At 42.1% G+C, this 23,528-nt stretch overlaps 4 protein-coding genes across 4 annotated transcripts; 3 read left to right on the forward strand and 1 right to left on the reverse strand.

The window, feature by feature from the left end:
- Nucleotides 1-7,437: 7,437 nt before the first annotated feature.
- Nucleotides 7,438-8,040, forward strand: LOC121728031 (DNA-directed RNA polymerase III subunit RPC10). The gene is made up of 2 exons (XM_042116127.1): nt 7,438-7,753; nt 7,841-8,040. The coding sequence occupies exons 1-2, from the start codon at nt 7,613-7,615 to the stop codon at nt 8,024-8,026; spliced, it is 327 nt and encodes a 108-aa protein (XP_041972061.1). The 5' UTR covers nt 7,438-7,612; the 3' UTR covers nt 8,027-8,040.
- A 48-nt stretch (nt 8,041-8,088) lies between these two features.
- LOC121728029 (yrdC domain-containing protein, mitochondrial) lies at nt 8,089-8,778 on the forward strand. The gene has a single exon (XM_042116126.1). It carries the CDS (start codon nt 8,089-8,091, stop codon nt 8,755-8,757), a length of 669 nt encoding a protein of 222 aa, XP_041972060.1. The 3' UTR covers nt 8,758-8,778.
- A 395-nt stretch (nt 8,779-9,173) lies between these two features.
- On the reverse strand, nt 9,174-9,980 carry LOC121727721 (mitochondrial inner membrane protease subunit 2). The gene has a single exon (XM_042115701.1). The coding sequence runs from the start codon at nt 9,836-9,838 to the stop codon at nt 9,344-9,346; it is 495 nt and encodes a 164-aa protein (XP_041971635.1). The 5' UTR covers nt 9,839-9,980; the 3' UTR covers nt 9,174-9,343.
- A 1,901-nt stretch (nt 9,981-11,881) lies between these two features.
- LOC121727959 (ataxin-7-like) lies at nt 11,882-15,063 on the forward strand. The gene has a single exon (XM_042116043.1). It carries the CDS (start codon nt 12,343-12,345, stop codon nt 14,305-14,307), a length of 1,965 nt encoding a protein of 654 aa, XP_041971977.1. The 5' UTR covers nt 11,882-12,342; the 3' UTR covers nt 14,308-15,063.
- Nucleotides 15,064-23,528: the final 8,465 nt, after the last annotated feature.

The raw sequence follows: 23,528 nt of genomic DNA on the forward strand, positions 1-23,528 counted from the left end.
TGCGACGTCTCCCAGGCATTAAAAATACTACTGATCAATTCAACGCCTGCGTCTGTAGTAGACCGTCCCTTTGTAAATCCAAATTGTTTATTATGTAAAATATTATTTATATTAAAGTGCATTAGTAATTGATTCAGTATTATCTTTTCATAAATTTTACTCAATGTCGGTAAAATAGATATAGGTCGGAAATTAGACGGGTCCAACTTACTACCAGATTTAAAAAGAGGTAAAACTTTACTGTGTTTCATTAGATCAGGAATTTAATTGTGGCGAATGCAGGGGATGGGCAAAATATGGATAATTATTTGTATGTCTTAGGGCGGATTCGGCAAAACGAGAGTAAAATTTTATTCGAGTATAATTACTGTTTCCTAATCTAAGAGTAAGCTGGTTTTGCGTTTATTCAACTTGTAATCCAAGAATAAGGTTATTACGCGGGAGTAAATATTTACACGGGCTATTTTGATGGAGTAAATATTAAATTGAGAATAGTTGCACAACAGGGTGTCGATTGTCACGGTTGGTGTCATTGTGAACTATAATTGTCATTTTATTTCATACTCTTCGAGTAACTTGGTAAAACGCAAACGAAGATATCCTGGAGTAAATTGAAGGAGTAAAATTATTCTCAGTATTGTCACACAGTATTGTAACTTCAAGTTTGGTCGAATCGGGCCTTAGTATTTATTACTAGAATTCTAAGTTTAATAGCAGCGTTTTACCCTGAAATAAAACGCTTATTAAATACTTACCTTATTTGAAGCATAATAATTGAGATAGGCACTTCCGTTTCCGCAGATTTTACCTCCTTTTCTTTCCTGAATGTTGGTAGCTCTGTCAACCTTGGCGCCATCATCGAGCAGGTAGAGGGAGAATTCCCGCTCGACTATGATCATTGAGTCGAAATTACACCAGGCAGAAATAAAGTTATGCTTCAAATAAGGTAAGTATTTAATAAGCGTTTTATTTCAGGGTAAAACACTGCTATTAAACACTTGACCGTTATTTGAAGCATAATAATTGAGACGTGTTTGTTATCGCCTGGTGATGATGTACGCCAATGTGACAAAATAAAAGTAAGACGCCAATGTGAAAAGAAAATATAACAATATAAAATAAAAATAGTAATTCCTTGTGGGAATACTTCTAAAACTTTATAAATGAATATATAGGTGATATAAGAGTGATGGAATAGAAAATCCAGTGTTCAAACACTTTTTTACACAATCACTACACCAAAAACTCATTGACAAATCAAAAATACAACTTGTAAAAGCTTTGATATGGACATAATGAAATCAACTAAAGGAACAAAATAATTTCTTAAATCGTTAGAATTAGATTAAAGTACTAGTTTTTTGTACCGATTTTCAATAACGGCCCCAAAAGTATTTCATGAATGGATACATTGTCTATCCAACTTTCAGCCATAGCTGAGCGGACGTTACCTGGTGGTGCAGTTGTCTCAGACAAGCAACCAGTAAACAGCAAGGTTGCTTATTACTGGGATTGCTTAAAATCTTCCAGCTAGATTGCCTAGAATCAGAACTGTTCGTTTTAGTTATGACTAAATAAATTAATCACATTAAGAATTTTAAACCACTGTTTTCTTACAGTGTGTAAGATCATGTACACGTCTGCCCGACGAAAACAAAAGCAAAATATCTGTATGTCTAAAAAATACAAATAAATGACTTGCGTCAACTGGCATCAACAGTATAAGACTTCAATAAGTTCTTAATTTATGTTGTACAAGCTTTTTCAATGCAATAGATTTTAACATGTTTTACCAAACCGTAAGAACTTAAAGGGCCAGAAATCTCTGTATCAGACATGGAAGATATCTACTTATGTAAGAAAATAGTGTTATAAGAGAGCTTAATCTATTAAAAATAGAGTCACTACATGAGCTACGGCGGAAGCAAATAGATCGGTCACACAAGTAAGCCGCATTTTCTGATCTTCTCCGTGCAAGAAGTTAACAGATTTGGAAATGATCCAATAACTCGAAAAATCTGAATGGTTATGTCCATCAGGGCCTCTGACCTGGTGCGACCTTCGTCCCAAATATAGGTTATAGCTGTTCGATTGTCGCTCTGCCAAAGAACTGTCGAGCGAGTGAGAGTCTGGTGCTGACTGCTGACCTCGGAGAAGCAGAGCGCTAGAAGCTCTTTCTGATTGTAATGCATGAAATTCTTATGCTGACCATGTCCCCGTTAAGGAAAGGTGGTCGAGTTGAGCACCCCAAGCTAGGTCCGACGCATCTGTTGCCAAGCAGTGCGATGGTGGACCCCAATGAATGGAAGTTGACAGATGATGACTTTGCAACCACCACCGAAGATCGTCGCTAAACGTAACGCTTGTCTCGATAGAGAGCAGCGATTCGGAAATGCGGACTTATCCAAGTCTATGAGAAGAGACAAGAGAGCTCGGTAATGTAGCCTTCGGTACTATGAAACTGGCGAAGTTCAGGAGACCGAGGATGCTCTGCAAGGTCTTTAGATCTACCAGACTTAGTCAGGACTCAGGACTTTTTTTTTTTTTTATTAAATAAGGGGGCAAACGAGCAAACGGGTCACCTGATGGTAAGCAACTACCGTTGCCCATGGACACTCGCAACATCAGAAGAGCTGCAGGTGCGTTGCCGGCCTTTTAAGAGGGTATACGCTCTTTTCTTGAAGGTTTGCAAGTCGTATCGGTCCGGAAATACTGCTGGTGACAGTTCATTCCAGAGTTTTACAGTGCGCGGCAGAAAGTTACGCGAAAAACGCACTGTGGAAGACTGCCACTCATCAAGATGATGAGGATGGTATGTTTTTCGCGTGGGACGATAGCGAAAAGTTGCAGGTGGTATGATTCCGAACAATTCCTCGGAGCACTCCCCGTGATACAACCCATAGAGGATGCAGAGTGAAGTAACATCTCGGCGTAATTCCAGGGGGTCCAAGCTGTTTGAAACACTATGGCAGTCAAAAAAGGCAGGACTGGTAAAATCTTTTGATGAATTTTAGACATTTTCTCGCCTGGAAGTAGCTTTTCGTTTTGAAACGTGTTCCAACGAACATCTAGAAATACCAGGTCTTGTTGAGGCGTAAGTAAAGCCTTTGAAGCAAAATGTGGACATGCTTCTGTAGGATGATTTTGTTTTAATAAGCAATAAGATAATCGTCCTAATAAACGATGATACGCAGAACTTGCTCTCTGAGGGTTTGTTTAACCCAATTGGTCAGGGAAGCAGGTGACCGGACAATAAGCAAGTAATTTGCAGCAACTGTCCCTTGTATACAGACGTAGGAGCCGTCAGTGCGATGGAGCGACTGCCAGGTAAAATAAGCTTGGAACAGGTATATTTTGCAAAGCCAATCGTCGGGTTGCAAAACGAAACTGTCATTAGTTGAACATTTATGAGCCCGAATGGCTGAGTCAAAACATAATCGAATAGAGTGGAAAGATTGAAAATAGGACGGAAGGACCCGTCGACCTTAGGGACCAGAAACATTGTCGAAATAAAACTTGGCAAGGGGCTGGCAACTTCTAAGACACCCTGGAATATCATTTGTCGAATTTGGAGATACATATCTTCAGACTCTGTGGTAGAAAAATGATTTTGGTTTAATTTTGGAATGAACCGAGGTGGTTTCTCCATGAATGGTATGCGGTACCCTTTTAGAATCTTTATAATAATAACCTGGAGCATCTAGGCGCTGCCAACGAGAAACGGTGGTAAAACTTCAAAGTTACGTTTTTTGGCATTCCCGAGAACCCAGAGATTCCCGAGATCCGAAAGAGAAGCGGCATATTCACGGGTACTTTTGCCGTGGAAGTTCCCTCAGTTGTCCAATCGAGCTCCTCTCGAGGGAAAGGAACTTCGTGCATTGCCAGGCATTGACCGTGGTTCAAAATTATTTCTTTGTCCCCGTGGGGTACGATTGTATGAACAGCCTTGCGCAGGCTGGTGATCATGGGAAATGTGCGAGCTAGCACAACATCCATGATACATACCCTGCGCGGGTATATAATTCTTAGTCTGCCTCTGCGGGGGTAGGCTAAGCTCTCGAGTGAAAAGAACTTCGTGCATTGCTAGGCATTGACCGTGGTTCAAAATTTATTGTTTGTCCCTGCGGGGGACGATTGTAAGAACAGCCTTGCGCAGACTGGTGAGCATGGGAAATGTGCGAGCTAGCACAACATCCATGAGACATACCCTGCGTGGGTATATAATTCTTGGTCTGCCTCTGCGGGAGTAGGCTAAGCTCTCGAGTGAAAAGAACTTCGTGCATTGCTAGGCATTGACCGTGGTTCAAAATTTATTGTTTGTCCCTGCGGGGGACGATTGTAAGAACAGCCTTGCGCAGACTGGTGAGCATGGGAAATGTGCGAGCTAGCACAACATCCATGAGACATACCCTGCGCGGATATATAACTCTAAGCCTGCCCCTGCGGGGGGTGGCGAGTCAATCTGTTGCTCTAGAACCCGCTTGCGCAGCGGCAGCAACATTGTTCTGACTATTCGCAACAAAGGTTTTGCGAGCTCCCTCAGTATTTTCGAGTAGTGACACCAGCAACTCGGAATTAACTTAGATAAAATGATTGCCAGAACTGGGTCATGAACGAAACTGATAATTGCATTGCGTCTCATTTGAAAACCTCATAGATCTCAAAGCCCAGCTCAGACCACAAATTAATTGAAGTAACTCTGACGTTGTGATACAAATCCTTAACGGTTTCATTAAACCTTCAGGGGTCAAGCTTGAAGCGTGTGACCATTGTAACAATTTCTCAAGAGCAGATTTCAATGCTCCGCGCTGCATAAGTACGCAATATAATAATGCCGCGTATGATTTGTGCACGTGAGCTATATTTAAGCTCATCATTGACCTCTAAATCAACAAAAACTAGTATATGATTATAAAATTCTTGAACTTCAGAATAACGAACTTCTGACCATTTGTTATTATGTTGAATATTTATTTAATACAGCCAAAACCCCCGAAAGAGAAGTTTTCGTAACGGACGTTTCTTTAAGTTTTGTTTCAATTTCAAAAACAAGATTCGGTTATAAAGGATTTCTAACGGTCGTTTCATTTTCATTTGATTTGCTATACAATTCCCGACTGACATTATCGTCGATGCAATTGCATGATTTTGAAAAATAGATCGGTTTTCGTAAAAATAATTAACCTTTTTGTTAAGTTCATTAACCTCTTGAGTTAATTTAGCTAAAGGGTGGTTATAGCGCAGTCTGTATTTGCTCCCCCCCTTTTTGTGGCGGCGGCGCCTCGATTTACGTTTGCTGTGTGAAGTAGAAGTCGATGACGAGCTCGAATCATTTGTTCAACTACTACTACTAGATGACCTTGCACGAGAACAATGTGCAATTTTTTATTAACCACATTAGTGGGTAGTTTCAAATCTAACGTTAGCTGGTGTCACTACCGAATCATGAACAAATTCACATTAGTTATTCATTATTAATAGCTACCTTAACCTAGGAAAGAACACAAACACAAGAACTTAACTAGAAAATTAATATTTAAATATTTAAATGTAGTATTTAAATTTATATTCGTTATTAAAGTAACGATACGAACGATAAAATCGTTATTAATATGAAATGTTCATCTTTTCTAAAGAAAAAATGTATAAAAATATAACTTACGTGAATTACCAAAACCTTGAAAAACGGTAAAAACACAACACTGAAATTATTTCACTTTATACTTAATTTATATAACTGGGAGTTATATAATAAGGAGGTATAATACGTAATGACTTCTGAGCACGACTGTGCGGTGCGGAAAACAAAACGCCAATGATCATAGTCGAGCGGGAATTCTCCCTCTACCTGCTCGATGATGGCGCCAAGGTTGATAGAGCTACCAACATTCAGGAAAGAAAAGGAGGTAAAATCTGCGGAAACGGAAGTGCCTATCTCAATTATTATGCTTCAAATAACGGTCAAGTGTTTAATACAATATATAAGTATATATTTTGTAGACTGTAGTTAAAAATATCAACACATAATATGATAGCATTTACAAAATATGTAGGTAACACGGAGAATATTTTAAGAAGCGTAGCCCATCGCATCATAGGCACTTTGCACACGACGGGGCAGGGCGGACCGGTCAATTTCGCCGCGAACGATAGCACAAAGGGAATCCTACAATATGTATTACCAACGCACACCAAGGGCAAAAAGTCCGCGGCGCAGGTCCCCGGCGGGCTCTGGCGGCGCGGCATGTCCGTGGCTGCCCGCCGTGGATCACACAAACCAGTCTACATGCAGTAACGCAGACGGCGCGGCGACGCGGGGTGGCAGCTAGCTCTATTCTCTCTATCTCCACTAGAACGAACGACCTGAACTGACTGCCTCCACCCGTCAGCCATCATGCGCTTTGTGTACCTACGTGGCGAGGGTAGCTGCAGACATCGACGGGCAGACGCGGTCTTTATTCGTTCGTGAACAAAAAGCCCGCCCTGCCCCATTAGTAATATTTGAACAAAGATACTGAGCATTGAACTACTGACGATGTCATTCTCATAAGACGTCATTTTTCCTATAATATATACCTACTGGTCACCAGACACGTCTAGTTTAATTTTGTGCATACTGCATACTGAACTGACTGATTAAATTAAGTACTTATTTTACAAAAGGTAACGTTATCAAAGAACATATATTTACCGTTATAAATCCTATTTACCGTTATAACATTTACCGGTATTAATTCCAATTTTTACCGTTATTTCTAGTATCGGGTAAATTTTCTTACAGGTATCTATGCCCTTGAAGCAGTAACGTTATGAAAAAATACCGGTATTTGAAGTCTTGGTTTTAAGCACGAAGCACTACGCATGTACGGCCGCGGCATTAGTAAGCAAAAAAAAACGCTATTGATCTATGGCAAACTGTCAACTGTCATATGCACGCAATTAAGCACGTCCAGTGATGTCAAATTGGGGGGAAACCCCCCAAATTTGGGGGTTTTTTTAGGTGATGGAGGGAAAATTGGGGGGAACAATTTTTTGGGGGGATTGTTGGAGGAAAAAATCTGGGAACAGACGGCGAAATCTAAGTACTATGGGCCCGTTTTTACCCTTTGGTTACGACTTACGGAACCATAAAAATGATCAAGGAGCTCGCGAAGATGCTGATTCTATAAAGATTGGACGCTATTGCAGAAATAGTGTACATTCATCGTATCCATTTGTGAAATTCCCATTCATAATGAACAAAAGTTTTCTTTTATAATTTGTGGGGGGATTTTTCTTGAAATCCCGAATTTTGGGGGGATTTCGGGGAACACTTGGGGAGAAACCGAGTTGGCCGTCTGGCAACACTGAGCACGTCATATGTGAATTTGGAGCAAAGGACTCGTTTCCAGCTCCCAATAAATTAAAAAAAAAAAACATATGTGAATTGTCAAAAAATTGAAAACAACACATGGCATGGCTGATGAAAATCTTTTGAAATAATAAGTTTTGTATAAAATTTAACACAGCGACACGATAATCATGTACCTTTTATCATAAAAGCCCAAAAAGTTACTGATACTTCCAATCGCAATTGTCGTTTTTGATAGATAATGTTGTTGGTTTGCTAATAATGTTGTTTTGTCCAACCTGTGCAAATATTCTTATTGTAGAAGAAGGCCCAGATTCAAGACTTCGTTACGGTTGTAACACGTGTCCATATGTATATAATATAAGAAAAAAAGTTTCCTCAAAAACGTTTCCTAAATTAAAGGTATGTAGCTTAAATGTAAACAAATTGTGCTAACAACATTGTGCCTGATGTATGCTTGTAAGGTAATAAACAATGATTGCTTTTTAGGAACTCGACTATATTATGGGTGGTGCAGCTGCCTGGGAAAACGTAGATTCCACAGATGCAGTTTGCCCCAAGTGCAGCCACAACAGAGCATTCTTCATGCAGCTACAAACTCGTTCCGCCGATGAACCTATGACCACGTTTTACCGCTGCTGCAATCATAAGTGCGCCCATAACTGGAGGGATTAAACAGTATTATGAGTTTATTGAAACTTAAAAGATTGTATGGTAGTTTTATAAAGAAAACCAAGATGAGGATTGAAAGTATTACCAAAATTTTTGACTGCAAAGAAGATAATGCAGTATCTACAGCTTCAAATCTGCTTTTGAATGAGGAAGTTATCGCTGTACCCACAGATACAATTTATGGTTTAGCCTGCAGTGCTAACTGTCCAGAAGCCATTAAAAAGTTGTACTCAATTAAAGGAAGAGATGCAGCTAAGCCGGTGGCTATTTGTGTTAGCAACATTTCAGATGTACGGAAATGGGGGAAAGCTGAACACCTGCAAGATGATCTTCTGCATAGTTTACTGCCAGGGCCTGTGACATTAGTTCTAGAGAAGACAAAATATTTGGATAACCCTTATCTTAATCCACAGACACGGAAAATTGGCATTAGGATACCTAAGCATGAATTCATGAACCAACTTACTCAGATGTTAGATAAACCTGTCGCCTTGACCAGTGCCAACTTTAGCAATGAACCATCATCATTAAGAATAGAAGAGTTTGAGAAACTTTATAGTCGATTAGGTGCTGTTTTTAATGGTGGAGTGCTTAGTAATGGCTTAGAAGTGAATAGGTCTGGTTCAACCGTTATTGACTTGTCTCAATCTGGTGTTTTTAAAATTATAAGACCAGGCATTTCATATGAGAAAATTGTTGAAATTCTTAAAAAGAACGGTTTAAGTAAAATATAAGTTATTTATAAATAAACAAGAGATTTTGTTACAATATTATCTCACAAACTTAATATACTTACTAGTAACTTAATTTATAGTCATGGGTGTACCGAGTGGGGGCAGGGGGGAGGGGGGGGGGGGGGGGGGAGCTGCCCCCCTGGATCATGTTGATGTCCCTACTAAGTATATTAGCTAGTACTTACATCAATAAAAATTAAAAATAATAAAACGAATTTTTGCCATTTGTTTGCAATACAATATTTTTACAACTAAAAATTATTATTTTTTATTCTTTATAAACACCTAGCTTATAAAAAATCTGATTTGTTTCCCCCCCCTGGCCCAGAATCTGCGTAATTTGGCCCCCCCTCCCTAGCGCAGAACCTGGGTTGCACATGTTTATAGTGAAATGATAAGGAGTAAAACAAGAGGAATGGGAAAAAAATATATCAAGCATTTCAATAACAACACTACTAAGTAGCCTTTATTTTATAGCAAATGTTAATCATAACATAGCTTAGACATTTACAACAGTTACAAAATAAATAGCACAGTACTTTACAAATTATAATTTGGTTTAGTATTTACATTAAAATTTGTTAAGCTAAATTGGCAGACTAACAGGTTTTCGGCTTTCAGGCAGTTTAGCTTCTAAGCTTTGCCATCTCTCCGGTGGCCATACGATGTAAATTGCTCTAGCATTAATTAAGCCTAAAGAAACTGGACCAAATGTGTTGCTATCTAAGGTGTGGCCAGTGTGATCACCTTCGACCCAGCAGTGGCCTTCTGGTACCTTGACATACTGATTTTTGTATCCGAGTGTGCTGACCACATCACCTTCGAGCCCTACGACACGCTTTATGATTTTCTGATTCGGATCCTTCGGTGATACTAGGGATATGATGTCGCCTCTCTTTACTGTGTAATTCCTGACTGACCAGCGCGACAGGAACACATAGTCGGTGTTCCTTGACTCCGGATTGAGAGCTGGTTGCATTGAGATACCTTCCACCCGAGCTACATATCCTATTGTGTCTAAAAATGTAATTCCAATTGGTACGCCGAAAAGCACCGACTTCAACAAGCTTTTCAACGACATCTACGAGTCCGTGGTAGATAGACAATGTTGCAGAAAAATGTGTCCAACATAGTATATTCAAATGCAGTGTTTATTAAATATTATCTTCACTGTATACACATTACACATTTTTATAAATTTTGATTGCACTTTTTTTGTAACACTAACGCCAATATGTCCAAAATATGTCAATGAATTTGATATACGATTCTTGACACTTGACATTCACTGTCAAACACTGTCAAATGTCAAGGCACCAAAGCATAGACTAGTATAATTTTTTTCAGGTGGTTTGAACTTTGACACTGTTCTCCATTATACAAGTACGCTAGACATATTAAGATACCCACCTGCTTTTTGTTCCTATTATTCGAAGCGGAATCAGCGCCCCCAATGCGGGGGAAAATAACTACTCTAATAATCTAAATCTTACAGATAGCAAAAGGAGAAAACCTAAAATATTTGCAATACCCAAAACATGCACAACAACCGCACAACATCATCAGCTGTTCCTAGGACCACTACTGTATAACAAAGCCAATAAAGAAATTGAAAAACTCACCACCATGAATAAAACACTGGCCAAGATTGCAGTCACCCGTTGGCTTGGTAGTCTTAACTATGAGGATACTGAAAAAAATGGTACAAATAATAAAATAAGATCCTCTTGCATACTCTCTCTCACACACACACACACGCGCACACACACACACACACACACACGCACACACACACACACACACATACACACAAAATACAAATATTAAAATTACATAGTAAATTAATATACTTACCTTAAGCCCTCTCTCTGTCATCTTTATAATACATCCAATTAGGTATTATGTACATTTAATTTAGTCAACCCCTACAGCACAAGACTCTTAGTGTAGGGGTTGTGCACCTTATTATTGTAACACTCTGTATTTATCTTTTGTCTTGCATCATTTCCTTATTATGTATTTACTGAGACAATAAACTATTATTATTATTATTATTATTATTACTCTGACGTAACTTGTAAATGGCCGCTTAATCGCTATTGGTTGTTGAAACTAGTATTAGTTCCAAATCCAAGTACTCCCACTTCTATGCCCACTAGTCACTAACTCACTACTGCTATCAGCGCCAATATGGCGACTTTCAAACGTTATTTTTACGTCAAATTTAGTTCTCTTCCCCCGCATTGGGAGCGCTGATTCCGCTTCAAATAGGTACCTACGGACTACGGTATTGTAAGTTCAGCGTAGGTTTATTACTTGTATACACTGGGTTATGAGAGTAAAGGAACAGAGAGTGCTCTTGTGTACTGCGTACACACTTGGGCACTATAAAATTACTCCTGCGTAGCTGGCCTGGTTTCAATGAAACCGGCCACCGTCACCGAAACCGGTGTGGGAGCTATAATTATTATTTGTACAATGAGGGTCAGTGAACATTGAAGTGTTTTAAGTTGAAACTTTGAAGTTTGAAACTTTGAACAGCCATGAGCCACAGGCCAGAGGCCACTGACCACAGGCCACCGCCCGCACTCCGCTGTACTTATTCTGCTGCTTAAAAATAATGACTTTTAATTAAACGATTAAAAATATTAATCACGCAGTTCGACTTCTGACTGTATAACAAGTAACAACAGTGTTATACTAAGCAACAAAACTATAACAAGAAGTACTTTTAAGGATAATTATTTTAGTATAAAATAGCAATTTGAAAAATAGTGCAATGAATTTGATTTAAGTTGCCATGAACCATAAATATGACTAGTAGATTGGACAGTACCATTCATTGGACAAAACACAATATTTATTAATGTTGCTTTAAAAAACTGCCTGTTTTTAAAGTAAAAGAACACCTAATTTTAAAGAAGAACAGGTAGTTTAAGCAAACCATAATAAATATAGTGTTTTTGTGCTCTGTCCAATAGGCAATAACTAGAATGTCTAATCTAGTATTGTCCAATCACTAGTCATGTTCACCCTATTAAGTTTTTAGTCTGTGTTATTGAATAAGCATAGATTGTAGAGTTTTGATTTTCATCTATAGTCTATTAAAAATACTCAAAAAAAGTGTTGATGCTTTCTGTAGTAAATCACAACCACCACCAACCAAACAAAATTTTACAAGCGTTTTTTGCGTAAACAAAGTAAAGTATCAATTAAAAATAAGTTAATATGCACAAGTTTCTATGATGTTGGACTAATAAAACGCATACAAAAGACTGTCTACTGAGGGATGTGTTCCGTGGTCAAGAAAAACTTACAACCTGCATAATCAGCTGTCAGTGAGATAGATCATCTGTACCTGTAAATAAGAAACTGAAACAATCAAAACACGTTTCGTTTTCGTGTGTGCAAGTTATGTAGCAATCAATTTACACACGATGTAAAATGTACACCGTCCCAGGCCAGTCACAATCGAAGGATGGATGTGGGGTAATAACCTATCAGATGGACGTGTATCACGATGGATAGGGCTCCTTGAGTTCGAGGGGAGCGATTTTCACCGCGAAAGTCATTAAATGCCGAAACATGTCGGGCGACTTTCCGTTCGTGGCTAAATTGGTGAGTCCACTGAAGTGCAATGAGAAGCCGTGGGATTTGTGGGTCAGCGAGATCGGGCACCTGTCCCCGCGGCGGGATGACGAGGCGGGGGTGTTCGCCCCGCAGGCGGCGACGGACGTCAAGGCCAACGTGTCCCGGCGCGTACACGCTGGACACCCATACAAGGCGGGGGACCGGGGCCACACGAGATACCGCCGAGCCGGCGTCAACCGCCTGCGCGCCGACACCATGAGCCTCCACAGCCTGTTCCCCCAAATGGACAATTTGAACGCAGCAGTGTGTCATATGTGCGGTGTTATAGTGAAATGTAGTGCAGCATACAGACATTTACTGGAATCCCATGGTGGTGCTGAACCTATCCTCCCTCCGCCCCCTCCCACTGTGAAACTCAAATCTGTCCCCGGCCGAAGTAGACACAAAAAGGATCCTCCACCTCCGGTCCCTGTAGACATACTACCTGTAAAATTAGAGAGTTCCCCTGTGCACACGGCTGCGGCGCCTATTTCGAGGATAGTCCTGCCGCAGCCGGATTTGCAGTATTTGGAGGAGCCCAGCACATCATCTGCGATAAGCGGCGAGGTGCAGGTCAGCATGGCGAGCGGGGAACTGCCCGTAGTCAGTATACAGGACACAGAGGAGCTACCCCTCGGTGAAAATTTGACTGATGATATTTTCGCAATAATGAATTCCGAAGGTATACAGAGCGCCGACGACATCACAAACACTGCCGATTGGAAGAATATTATTAGAGATATAGGAAATATGCACGACATGAATTTTTCAGCGGCTCTTCAATCGCAGGACCTATACTCCATCACAGAGAATGATTTAAATAGTATACAGTTCCCGAATACTTCCCCCATGCTCACCGCTGTAGTGGACAATAACATTGTAAATACTCAAGTCATAAAAGCTATTCCGGCGACGACGACGCCCGTACCTAAACCCGCATCACGAAGGCAGAGCAAAACGAAATTTAATTTAAGAGAGTACGACCCCAACAAACACTGCGGGGTGGTGACCATCGAGAACCCCCGGCCGTGCACGAGGTCGCTGACGTGTAAAGCGCACGCCCTGTCCTTGAGAAGAATGGTGGAGGGACGATCGAAACCCTTCGATACGCTGCTGGCCGAGCACCGGGCCTCGCGGGACGCGGCGGCCGCGGGCAGCTCGGCCGCGCCCGGCCCCGTGCCGCACCCGACGCCCGCGCCCGGGCCGCTCATCCCACCGCTCCTAGTCAATACTCCCCTGGATCTCGGCACGTTCAACGGCCTGACGGACGAGCAGCAGGTCAACGACATATACGCGAGCCTGCTCAGCGTCGAGGACCCGGTGCTGCCCGACACGTCGAGCATCACGTCGCTGCTGAGCCAGCCGCTGCCGGCCGAGCTGCTGTTGCCCGACGAGGCCGAGCTGCCTGAGGTGCCGGTGCTGAGCATCGCGTCGCCGCCGCGCCCGGCGCGGGAGGACCGGCCGGAGCTGCCGCCGGCGCTCGTGCCCGCCGACGTGTGCTGGTACTCCTCCTGCCCGCGTCCGCTCGCGCTGTGCACCTTTAACGCGTCGCACGCGGGCGGCGCCGTCACGCTGGGCAAGAGGTTCGCGACGGTCCGCAGTAGCATCAAGTCGGCGCTGTCGCGCGGCACCAAGACGGCCGTCAATAGCTACGCGCACAGCCTGTCGCTGTCGAAGACGATGCATATGAACAGTGCGAGCAAAACGAACAAACCCGAGGTGCGGAAACTCATAGTGACGTGTAGTGCTAGCGGCGGCAAGGAGGTGCAACAGACTCTGAGCGAGCTGTTCGGTTGCGGGGCGGGGGACGGGGCGGGGCTGAACGGGCACGTGGCGCGGCGGGCGCGGGGCAAGCGGCCTCCCTCCGTGCTCGACCTGGCCTTCCCGCTCGACCCCCTGTTGGCGGACGAGAAGTGCTGAGCGGGCCCCGCCCCCGAGCCCCGCCTCGCCCCGCCCTCCGGTTGTGTAGTCGTAAATGTATATTTATTTTTCTGTATGAAATCGAAACGGACGCGCATTGTAAATGTTTAATCACGAATTTTGTCCCGCGAGGAATGTAAATGTTACGATAATGTTAAATCTCAATTTTTATTTTCGAGAATCGAACTAATGTTTGTATTATTTTGTATATTATTTGTAAGATTTTTAAAAAGCCGGCGCGAGTCGGCCTGACGATTGAGAAATAATAGAATATGAAATGGTTGTATTTTTTGGAATCGCGTAAGTCACAGTCGATATCTATCCGAGAATGGCCTAGGTTTAATGTTAATTGTGATGAAAATTTCCATGTAAAAATATAAATACTTACTATTAAAATAAGTCTATCCGTAATAGCAAATTGCCTCCTTTTAAAGATACCTCAATAACAAAAGCTATTTGTTTTAATTAATACAGTACACCTCTACGAACTGGTTTCAATATGATTTCCCACGAATTGTGAAAGTCTCGAGACAGATATAACGTCGTTAAACTAATTTTAATAATCGAATAATTAGGCCAGTAATGGTGCAATTTACACACAATTATTAAAGTTAAATTTTTACCTGTTTCATGTTTGTTAAAATCATGATTTTAATGGCAAGGTTACAAAACAGAGTTACCCAATTGCAAATGTTAGAATACAACACAAAAATATTCGGTAGTTTTATTTTAAATTAAATGCAATAATTCGATATTTTATTTTTGATTTCATTTTTAATCCTTTGGTTTGAATGAAATGAGTTAAGTAACTGAATGTTATACTTAAGTTAAACGTACTAACATGCCTGTGGTGCAACCCACTCTCTGTGGTCTGGGTTCGCGACGATTACGTATCTTATGCGAGTTGCGACAGGTAAGCAACAGAATGTCTGTTGCTTACCTGTCGCAACAGACGTTCTATTGCTTACCTGACGAAAGAGAACAGGCAAAACTTTCGTGCACAAAAACAGCAGATATATTGCCGAAACCGAACCTTCCAAAATATTATCAAAATGGCTCTAGTACTTAACAGTTTGAAATACGCCTTAACGCTACTATTCATTTTCACTCACGTACAATATTTATCCTGTTTCGCACAGGTTCGCCTGAAAACTGAAAAGTGAAGAACGAGATATCAATGTTTTCTTACGCGAGAAAGAGACAAGTAGCGTCGAACGCCTCAAGCCTTTTAAATTTTTCTCTCTGATCGGAGACTAGCATATACTTATAGAAAAATATAGTAAGTATAAGTACTAACATTTATTATAATTACTCTTTCATCAATCTTTACGACATTATTTTAAACTAATTTGCGAAAAGAACCTAGAAGTAAAAGCTGACCGAAAGCTATTTCGCAGAAACAAGGCAAATACACAAGAAAAGAGATTGTAAGTATGTTGACCAAGTTACAAGTTTCTCGCAAGTTCTATATAAAGAAGTTTGATCGTCTTGTTAGTGTCCCTCGATAATCTCTCACGGTCGGTGAAAACGACTTCCTAGGACTTTTAGCAGCATGATTGCATTTTTTAAAGCTTCATGGTCGTGAAAAACCAGGAAGAGCAATCTATCTAAGTAAGTATATCTCTAAATAGTATAAAACAAAGTCGCTTTCCGCTGTCTGTATGTATGTGTGTATGTACCTATGCTTAGATCTTTAAAACTACTCAACGGATTTGATGCGGTTTTTTTTAATAGATTGAGTGTTTCAATAGGAAGGTTTATATATATAATGCATAATATGGTAGAGAAACACTGATAATTTTAGAGGTTTCTAATGTTATGTCGTAAATAAATTCATTTTTTTGCGTTTATATTGCAAACGCTGGCTAAACCCTACGAGATAGATCAAAATAATGTACTACAGTATTGTACACCTTAATAAGGTAAACAAAAAAGTCCGCGATGGTATATGTCTATTTCTTAGGGATAACTCACAATAGCCATTTTTGTTCTTTACTTTTTACGAAAAATAATGGCTTATTTAGGTACGAAGCGATTTTAACAATTTACAACATTAACCCTTATCCAAATAAACATATTTGGAAGCTAAGACATTAAATGTAGATTATAATTGTCTTTTACACTAGGGTCGGATGTCTCACATTGAACCAGGCAGCTACATTTAACCACCATTTTATTTCCAAAATGCGACGTTGCCAATTTCTGCAAAAATGGCTGAAAGAGAGGTATTTACTATCTCTGTCTGCCCACTAGTTTGCGTGGCGCCAGCGCGCGAAGAGGTTGTGTGAGGAGCATTTTTACGAAAATGAACTCTAAAAGTAAGTATTTTTTACAAATTTCTTTCTTTTTTCACTTTTTTACAATCAATGATATTGGTCTCTTTATATTAATACCGTATACTGTAGTTATCCAGCTTGAAAATGCACCTTAATTCGTTACTGTGCGAGATTATTTTCTGGGTAAAATTTCGAGATTAGTTGCCAAAACGTGGTCTGTCCCACAATGAGCCACTTGTAGGTGGTACACATTGAACCATGGCTCAATGTGCACCACCCCACAGGTTAAATGTGTACTAATACCATAATTATTTATTTTGTTACAGTATGGCGCGAAATAAGGTGTTAGTAAAAAAAAGAGGTGGACATTCAGCTGCCAATAATTGCATAGATCAGGCGAAAGTATTAGAAATCTTATGACATTGCGATCCCAACTTTACGACGTTACGTAGAAAAATACTTGCACGTCAACGTAGAGGACCTTGCTAGGAAGAGATTGCTACCGAATTATGACAATCATCTCATTTTTACCAGCGAACAAGAAGATGTTTATAAACAGTACATTTTAGAATGCACTTTAAGAGGATTCCACACCGCCCTTTTTTCCATACAAACGTTGTCCCCTGTTTCCTCCCTGGATAATGCTAGTAGAGTTATAATTTTTTTCCTGAATATCTACGGCCACTAATACAATGTCCCTATGTTTTTTTTTTTCATAATTTAATTATTAAATAAGATATGAACGTTCAAAAATCAAAAAAATGGCCAGATTTTCCACTGTGTTCAAACGTCCAGAAAACAGATTTGGCTAGATTATACAAAAAAAGCAAAACATAGGAACACAGCTCAAGCCTTTTTTTAATCTTTAATGAAAAAAGTACTTAAATCGGTTAAGTTTTGGAGAAGGAATCAGGGGACAACGAATCGTTGATTTTCTGGATTTTCTGCAGTTGTCTCTATCGCGTTCTGCGGTATAGGCTTGAGGTAAGGGAGACAGCTATAGATATTACACGTACTTTTTTTTCATTTCTCTAGCCGCTGTTGTATCCTCTTAAAATTTTATGGACTGACCCCAAAAGACTGTCGTAAAGTAGCGTACCAAATGGCGATGGTAAATAACATAACTATCCCTTATAGTTGGCAGCGAGAAAAAATGGTCTAATAATTGGTCCGTTATGCTTAAAGTAGGTCTAGGTTATAAGATTTAGAGCTTTTATTAATTATTTTGTCATAAAAATCATGTTGCTCAAGTACAAATGAAGAGTGACGTTGTAAACTTTAGTTTTATGGTAAAATAATAAATATAATACTATCGATATTTAGCTTTTTATTACATTACAAAGCAATTTAAATACAAATTAGTCTAAATGTAAATGATTTATAAGGCGGTTCAATGTGGAAAATACCCCGGTTAAATGTGTACCTCCCGAAGGACACATTTAACCAAATCTAATTTTTTATAATTTATTTTTTATTGCTAAAACCAAACAGAATTTTAAATAAAACTTTTGGCCTTATTGAAGGTCAATAAATTTTCAAACTATATTTAAAAAAATTTGGGGAATTAATTTAGAAACAAGCATTCTACGAGACTTTGAAATTTACCTGATTCAATGTGAGACAACCTACCCTATACAATTTCGATCAATACTTTAGAAGTTTTCAAACGTATAAACTTACGCGGAATCAAAAAATATGTCGCGCGGCGGCGGCCGAGGGACATAGCGTTTACGGCGGAACCGGCCGGGGGCTCTCATAAGCTTCGGGCTTATGTTATTGTAGTAGATAGTGTATTTCGTCATTGTGTGGTTGTGCAGACGGTAACGCAGAGGAGCAACCACAGCGCTTTCTTTCAGATATTCATTGTTTCTGGTTCTTTGGTTTCTGAATTGTCGATAAAAATATATTTGACTTGGTTAGAAAAACGGACTTTTGTTTTTGCTTTGCGATTGGGTTATTTGTTGCTTTGTGGGTATTACTATACGATCATGCCTGGAAGACGTCGTCGTTCGAACATAGGTCGTAGTACAGTGAATGCCAAAAGAGCACGTTCAGCAAGAGATGAAGAATCGTCAACGGAACGTGAGACTCGCCTCAGCCAGAATAGTGATAGAAATCGGATACAGAGAGAAAGAGAATCGTCTGTAGAGCGTTAGGCTCGCCTCAGTCGGAAAAATTATAGAATTCGGATACAGAGAGAAAGAGAATCGTCTGTAGAGCATGAGGCTCGCCTCAGTCGGAAAAATGATAGAATTCGGATACAGAGAGAAAGAGAATCGTCTGTAGAGCGTGAGGTTCGCCTCAGCCAGAATAGTGATAGAAATCGAATACAGAGAGAAAGAGAATCGTCTGTAGAGCGTGAGGCTCGCCTCAGCCAGAATAGTGATAGAAATCGAATACAGAGAGAAAGAGAATCATCTGTAGAGCGTGAGGCTCGCCTCAGCCAGGATAGGGATAGGCATCGAATACAGAGAGCAAGAAAATCATCCGCACAGACACATAGCAACACCGAACAAAACGAACAACCAAACAGCCACAGACCCGAGAGAGTAACTAATTCATGGGTAAATAAAGAAAATTCTGCCATTTTTTGCGAAACTTTTATCGTTTACGCAGCACAATAGGAAAAATCACCCGATTTTGAAACATTCTTCATTGGTGCTCCGCTTCTATTGGTCTTAGCGTGATAATATATTATAGGCTATATCCTACTAATATTATAAAGGCGAAAGTTTGTTTGGATGTATGGATGTATGGATGTTTGTTACTCTTTCACGCAAAAACTACTGAACGGATTTTAATGAAACTTTACAATAATATAGCTTATACATCAGAATAACACATAGGCTACAATTTTAACCGACTTTCAAAATGGGGGAGGTGTTATGTTCGTTTTCTTATATTCAACGATTACTCCGCCGTATGTTACCCGATTTTTATATTCACAAAAGTGGTGATCTGATGAAGGATCCATAAGTAATCGAGGGAACTCCTCAAAACTTATAGGGAAACGTGTGGTGACTTCGGTTTCGTGAGAAGTATTCTAAGCATATGCTACCAACAAGTAAGATTTTGCACCGAGATATACCTGGTATACCGTGGTTCGGAAGGTGCTGAGAGAACTCCTGATTCTTTATAGATACAAGTTTGGGAGTTTCGGCGTTGTTTTAAGAACAGGAATCATATGCTACTATGCAAATTACATTCATCATCATCATCATCATCATCACTACCATATTATACCATTTCATAGTCTTTTAGATCGAGACTCGAGTTTGTCAAGCGATAATTAAAAAAAAATCTTTATTTTATTTCTAAAAATAGTTTGACGACCTCTGTGGCTCAGTGGTGAGCGCGTTGGTAACTCAAGCCGGAGGTTGCGGGTTCAAATCCCGCCGACGGAACAAAAAGTTTTCAAAGTTCCTGGGTCATGGATGTGTATTAAATATTTATTTTTTATTTATTTATTTCTTTTCTCTTATAATATACATAACAGTTATACACTTCCTGCAAAACTACTTACGCAGTTTGACTGCAAGTTACAGTCTCTTTAATGTTTAAATATCTAAATACTTATTACTTATATTACTTACTTATATTATAATGATATGTGTATCATATAATAAAAATCTTAAATATATGTATAGTATAAAAGTATTAAATATATTTCCGTTGTCTGGTACCTGTAACACAAGTCCATCAGGTACTTACCACGGGGCCAGACTGACCCGGTGTGAAGCGTCCATAGATAAAAAAAATCTATACCTACCTAATATAATAACATTGAAGAGTATGTTTGTTTGAACGCGTCAATCTCAGGAACTACAGGTCCGATTTAAGAACTTATCTCAGTGTTAGATTGGTCATTTATCGAGTAAGATTATAGGCTATATTATATAATATATTATCACGCTAAGACTAATACGACCGAAGAAACTCAGGAAAATGCGGGAAAAACGGGGAAAATATTTTTTATGGGAAAATGTACGGTTTCTGTAAAATTCCTAATTTACGCGGGCGAAGCCGCGCGGGACATCTAGTATACCTATAAAACTCAAAGGTGACTGATTGAAATAGTGATCTTTTATATAATGTATAGATATATACTAATTACTACGGATACTTATATATTTATAACTAGATGACGCCCGCAGCTCTGTTGCGCCAAAATTCGTTTATCACGCGGGAACAGTACATTTTTCCGGGATAAAAAGTATCCTATGTCCTTTCCCGGGACTCAAAGTATCTCCATGCTAAATTTCAAGACAGACAGACACAGTTTCGCATTTATAATATTAGTATGGATAGCCTTCCTCGATAACTGGGCTATCTAACACTGTGTAGCAGTACCTACGTTCGTGCGCCGATTGAAACAAAGAAAACAACGCGCTCTGAAAAGAACGCACGCCGTCTTTGTATACGTCCGTTATAGAAGTTGAAACACAAGAAAATAGCTCTGCAAAGAACGTACGTTCGCAATGACGAGAGAAACTGTCCGTGTAATAATACCGGACATGAACCGGCCTTGAAAAAGGCATTTTTCTAATAAGAATTCTTCGCAACACAACACTACGCGCCTTCACATCGAGGCTACGTCGAGCGAGGGATCTTCGCAGCGTGGCTACGGTCTTCATGGCGTTTGCAGAGCTTCATAACATCTTCACAAAATGGCGGCACTACTATTATTACCGGCACGGCGGCGACCGGCAGCGAGACGACGTCGGTATGGAATGCGCGCGCGGACTGAATTCGCGCTCGTACGTCATCTCACACCTGGCCCTGGTTGTGGGCCTGGGTGGGGAAACATGCCCAGGGGCTAGGCCCCGATTCATGTGGAGATCCGTTGGGAAAATTTGTTGCGCATCCGATATAGGTACCGGGATGCACGGAGAGAGACTAAAATTTTGGGGGGGAAAACCCCGCTTTAACGCGGGGAAAACCCTGGGGCATGGAACGACCAGGAGGTGTTAGTGGCAGGAAAGCCGAACTCGGCCGGGACAGTTAGGGTCCCGACGGCGCACGAGGGTCCCCGCCCTGGAGCGGAGATGACGTGTATAGGACCACTCCCACGCGCGCCGTCTTTCCACTACGCTGTGGGCCAGACCGAGCTGGAAAAATAAAAAGGGGAAAGAATAACTTCCCGGAGCCCTGGCATGGGATGCCGAGGGGGGAAAGGACACCGAGGGGTCGGCGGTAATGGCAATAGGGGTGCCACTCGCCAGGCCCCTGGTGTCACGGTGAAAAAGGCGGCCGCGTTGGGGGCTTAAGGCACAGCGCGGAGGCGATGGGCGATGGGGAAACCCATCGTATAGTTGTTGAGGCGGTGCGGGGCGCTATGGCGCTCTCCGCACGGCTCCTCCTCTTCGGGGACGGCGCGGCTGCAGGCGGCGCAGGTTGCCTCCCTCGTCGAAGGTGGTATCTCGGAGCAGTAGACGCTGGTCGGGGGGCCGAGCGTGCCAGGGAGCCAGGTCCTACAGCTCGACCAGGCTCGAGGCATCAGCTCGGGAAAACAAGTTGGTGGACAGCCTGGCAACATGCTCCTCGACGCTCTCCACACGTAGGTCACGGGCGATGGTGGCATTGCGCACATAGCGCGGCGCACCGACGACGCGGCGCAGCACGCGGTTTTGCTTCCGCTGGAGCGACTTGCGTCGCGTCACAGGCAGCAGCTGATACCACGCTGGGGCCGCGTACGTAAGGCGGGACCGGACGTACGTTTTGTAGAGCGCCAGTCGCATGTTGAGGGGCACCGTGGGGGCGGCAAACAGGGGGCGGAGCTGGGTGGCAGCTGCCCTAGCGCCGGCTGCGGCCTGTTTGCATTGCTCGCCGATGGTGAGGCGGCGGTCTATAGTGACCCCGAGATACTTGGCGGTGTTACGCCATGGGATCTCGCCGTCGCCGATCTTCCGGGGTGGCAAGGTGGGCCTCCTCATGGACACGGCGAGCGCCTGGGACTGTCAGTTAACGCTGCCACGTTAACTGACAGTCTCCATTTGCTCAGCCAGTCAGGGAGGAGGTCCAGCGTCCTCTGGAGCTTGACGGCGACATGAGAGAGCGACATGGATGTCGCGAGGTAAGCGGTGTCGTCCGCGTACAGGGCGGTGATGGTCCCCGGGTCAGCTGGGACATCACTGGAGTAAAAGTTGTACAGCCCAGGGGATACGACTCTACCTTGGGGAACTCCAGCGGTGATGGGGTGTTCTTCGGAGAGGGTTCCGTCCACTCTGACCTTAAATGTCCTCCCGGACAGATAGGAGGCCACGACCCGGACAAGGAACCCTGGTAGCCCGGCATTCATAAGCTTGTAGATGAGGCCGTCGTGCCAGACCGAGTCGAATGCTTTCTGCATATCGAGAAATACGGCCGCGCTGGATTCTTTCCTGTTGACGGCGGTGGTGAGGTGGTGGATCACTCTGACCAGCTGAAGCGTGGTACTCAGCTGGGAGCGAAAGCCAAATTGTTCCCTCCGAGGAGGGAGGTAGGGGTTCAGGTGCTTAAGAAGGAGGATCTCGAAAACCTTCGAGACCGTCGAAAGGAGCGTGATGGGGCGGTATCCCTCCGAAGGCGGAGGTTCTTCTTGGGCTTAAGGATGGTAATAATAAGCCCCATCTTCCAGGGAGAAGGGAAGTGGCTGCTCCTCACGATCCCGTTATATAAGCGAGTGAGGGCGGCCACCGTGCGGAAGGGAAGGTGCCGGAGAGCGGAATTAGGGATTCCGTCGGCACCGGGAGCTTTGCGGGGTTTGAGACGGGACAGGGCTTTCCTAACCTCTCTGGGTGAGAAGGAGAAGTTAGGAGTGTCGTTGGGAGAAGGAGGGGATTCGAGAAAGGATCTCACCTCCTCAGAGATAGTGGCTGCGTGCTCTACCGCCGTAGTGGGCAGGGGGGAGAACTGCCTCTTCAGGTGGGCCGCATGGATCTCGGCTCGGTCTTCGGCTCGGTACCT

Source organism: Aricia agestis, chromosome 6 (assembly GCF_905147365.1).
Source record: "Aricia agestis chromosome 6, ilAriAges1.1, whole genome shotgun sequence".
NCBI classification, from domain to species: domain Eukaryota; kingdom Metazoa; phylum Arthropoda; class Insecta; order Lepidoptera; family Lycaenidae; genus Aricia; species Aricia agestis.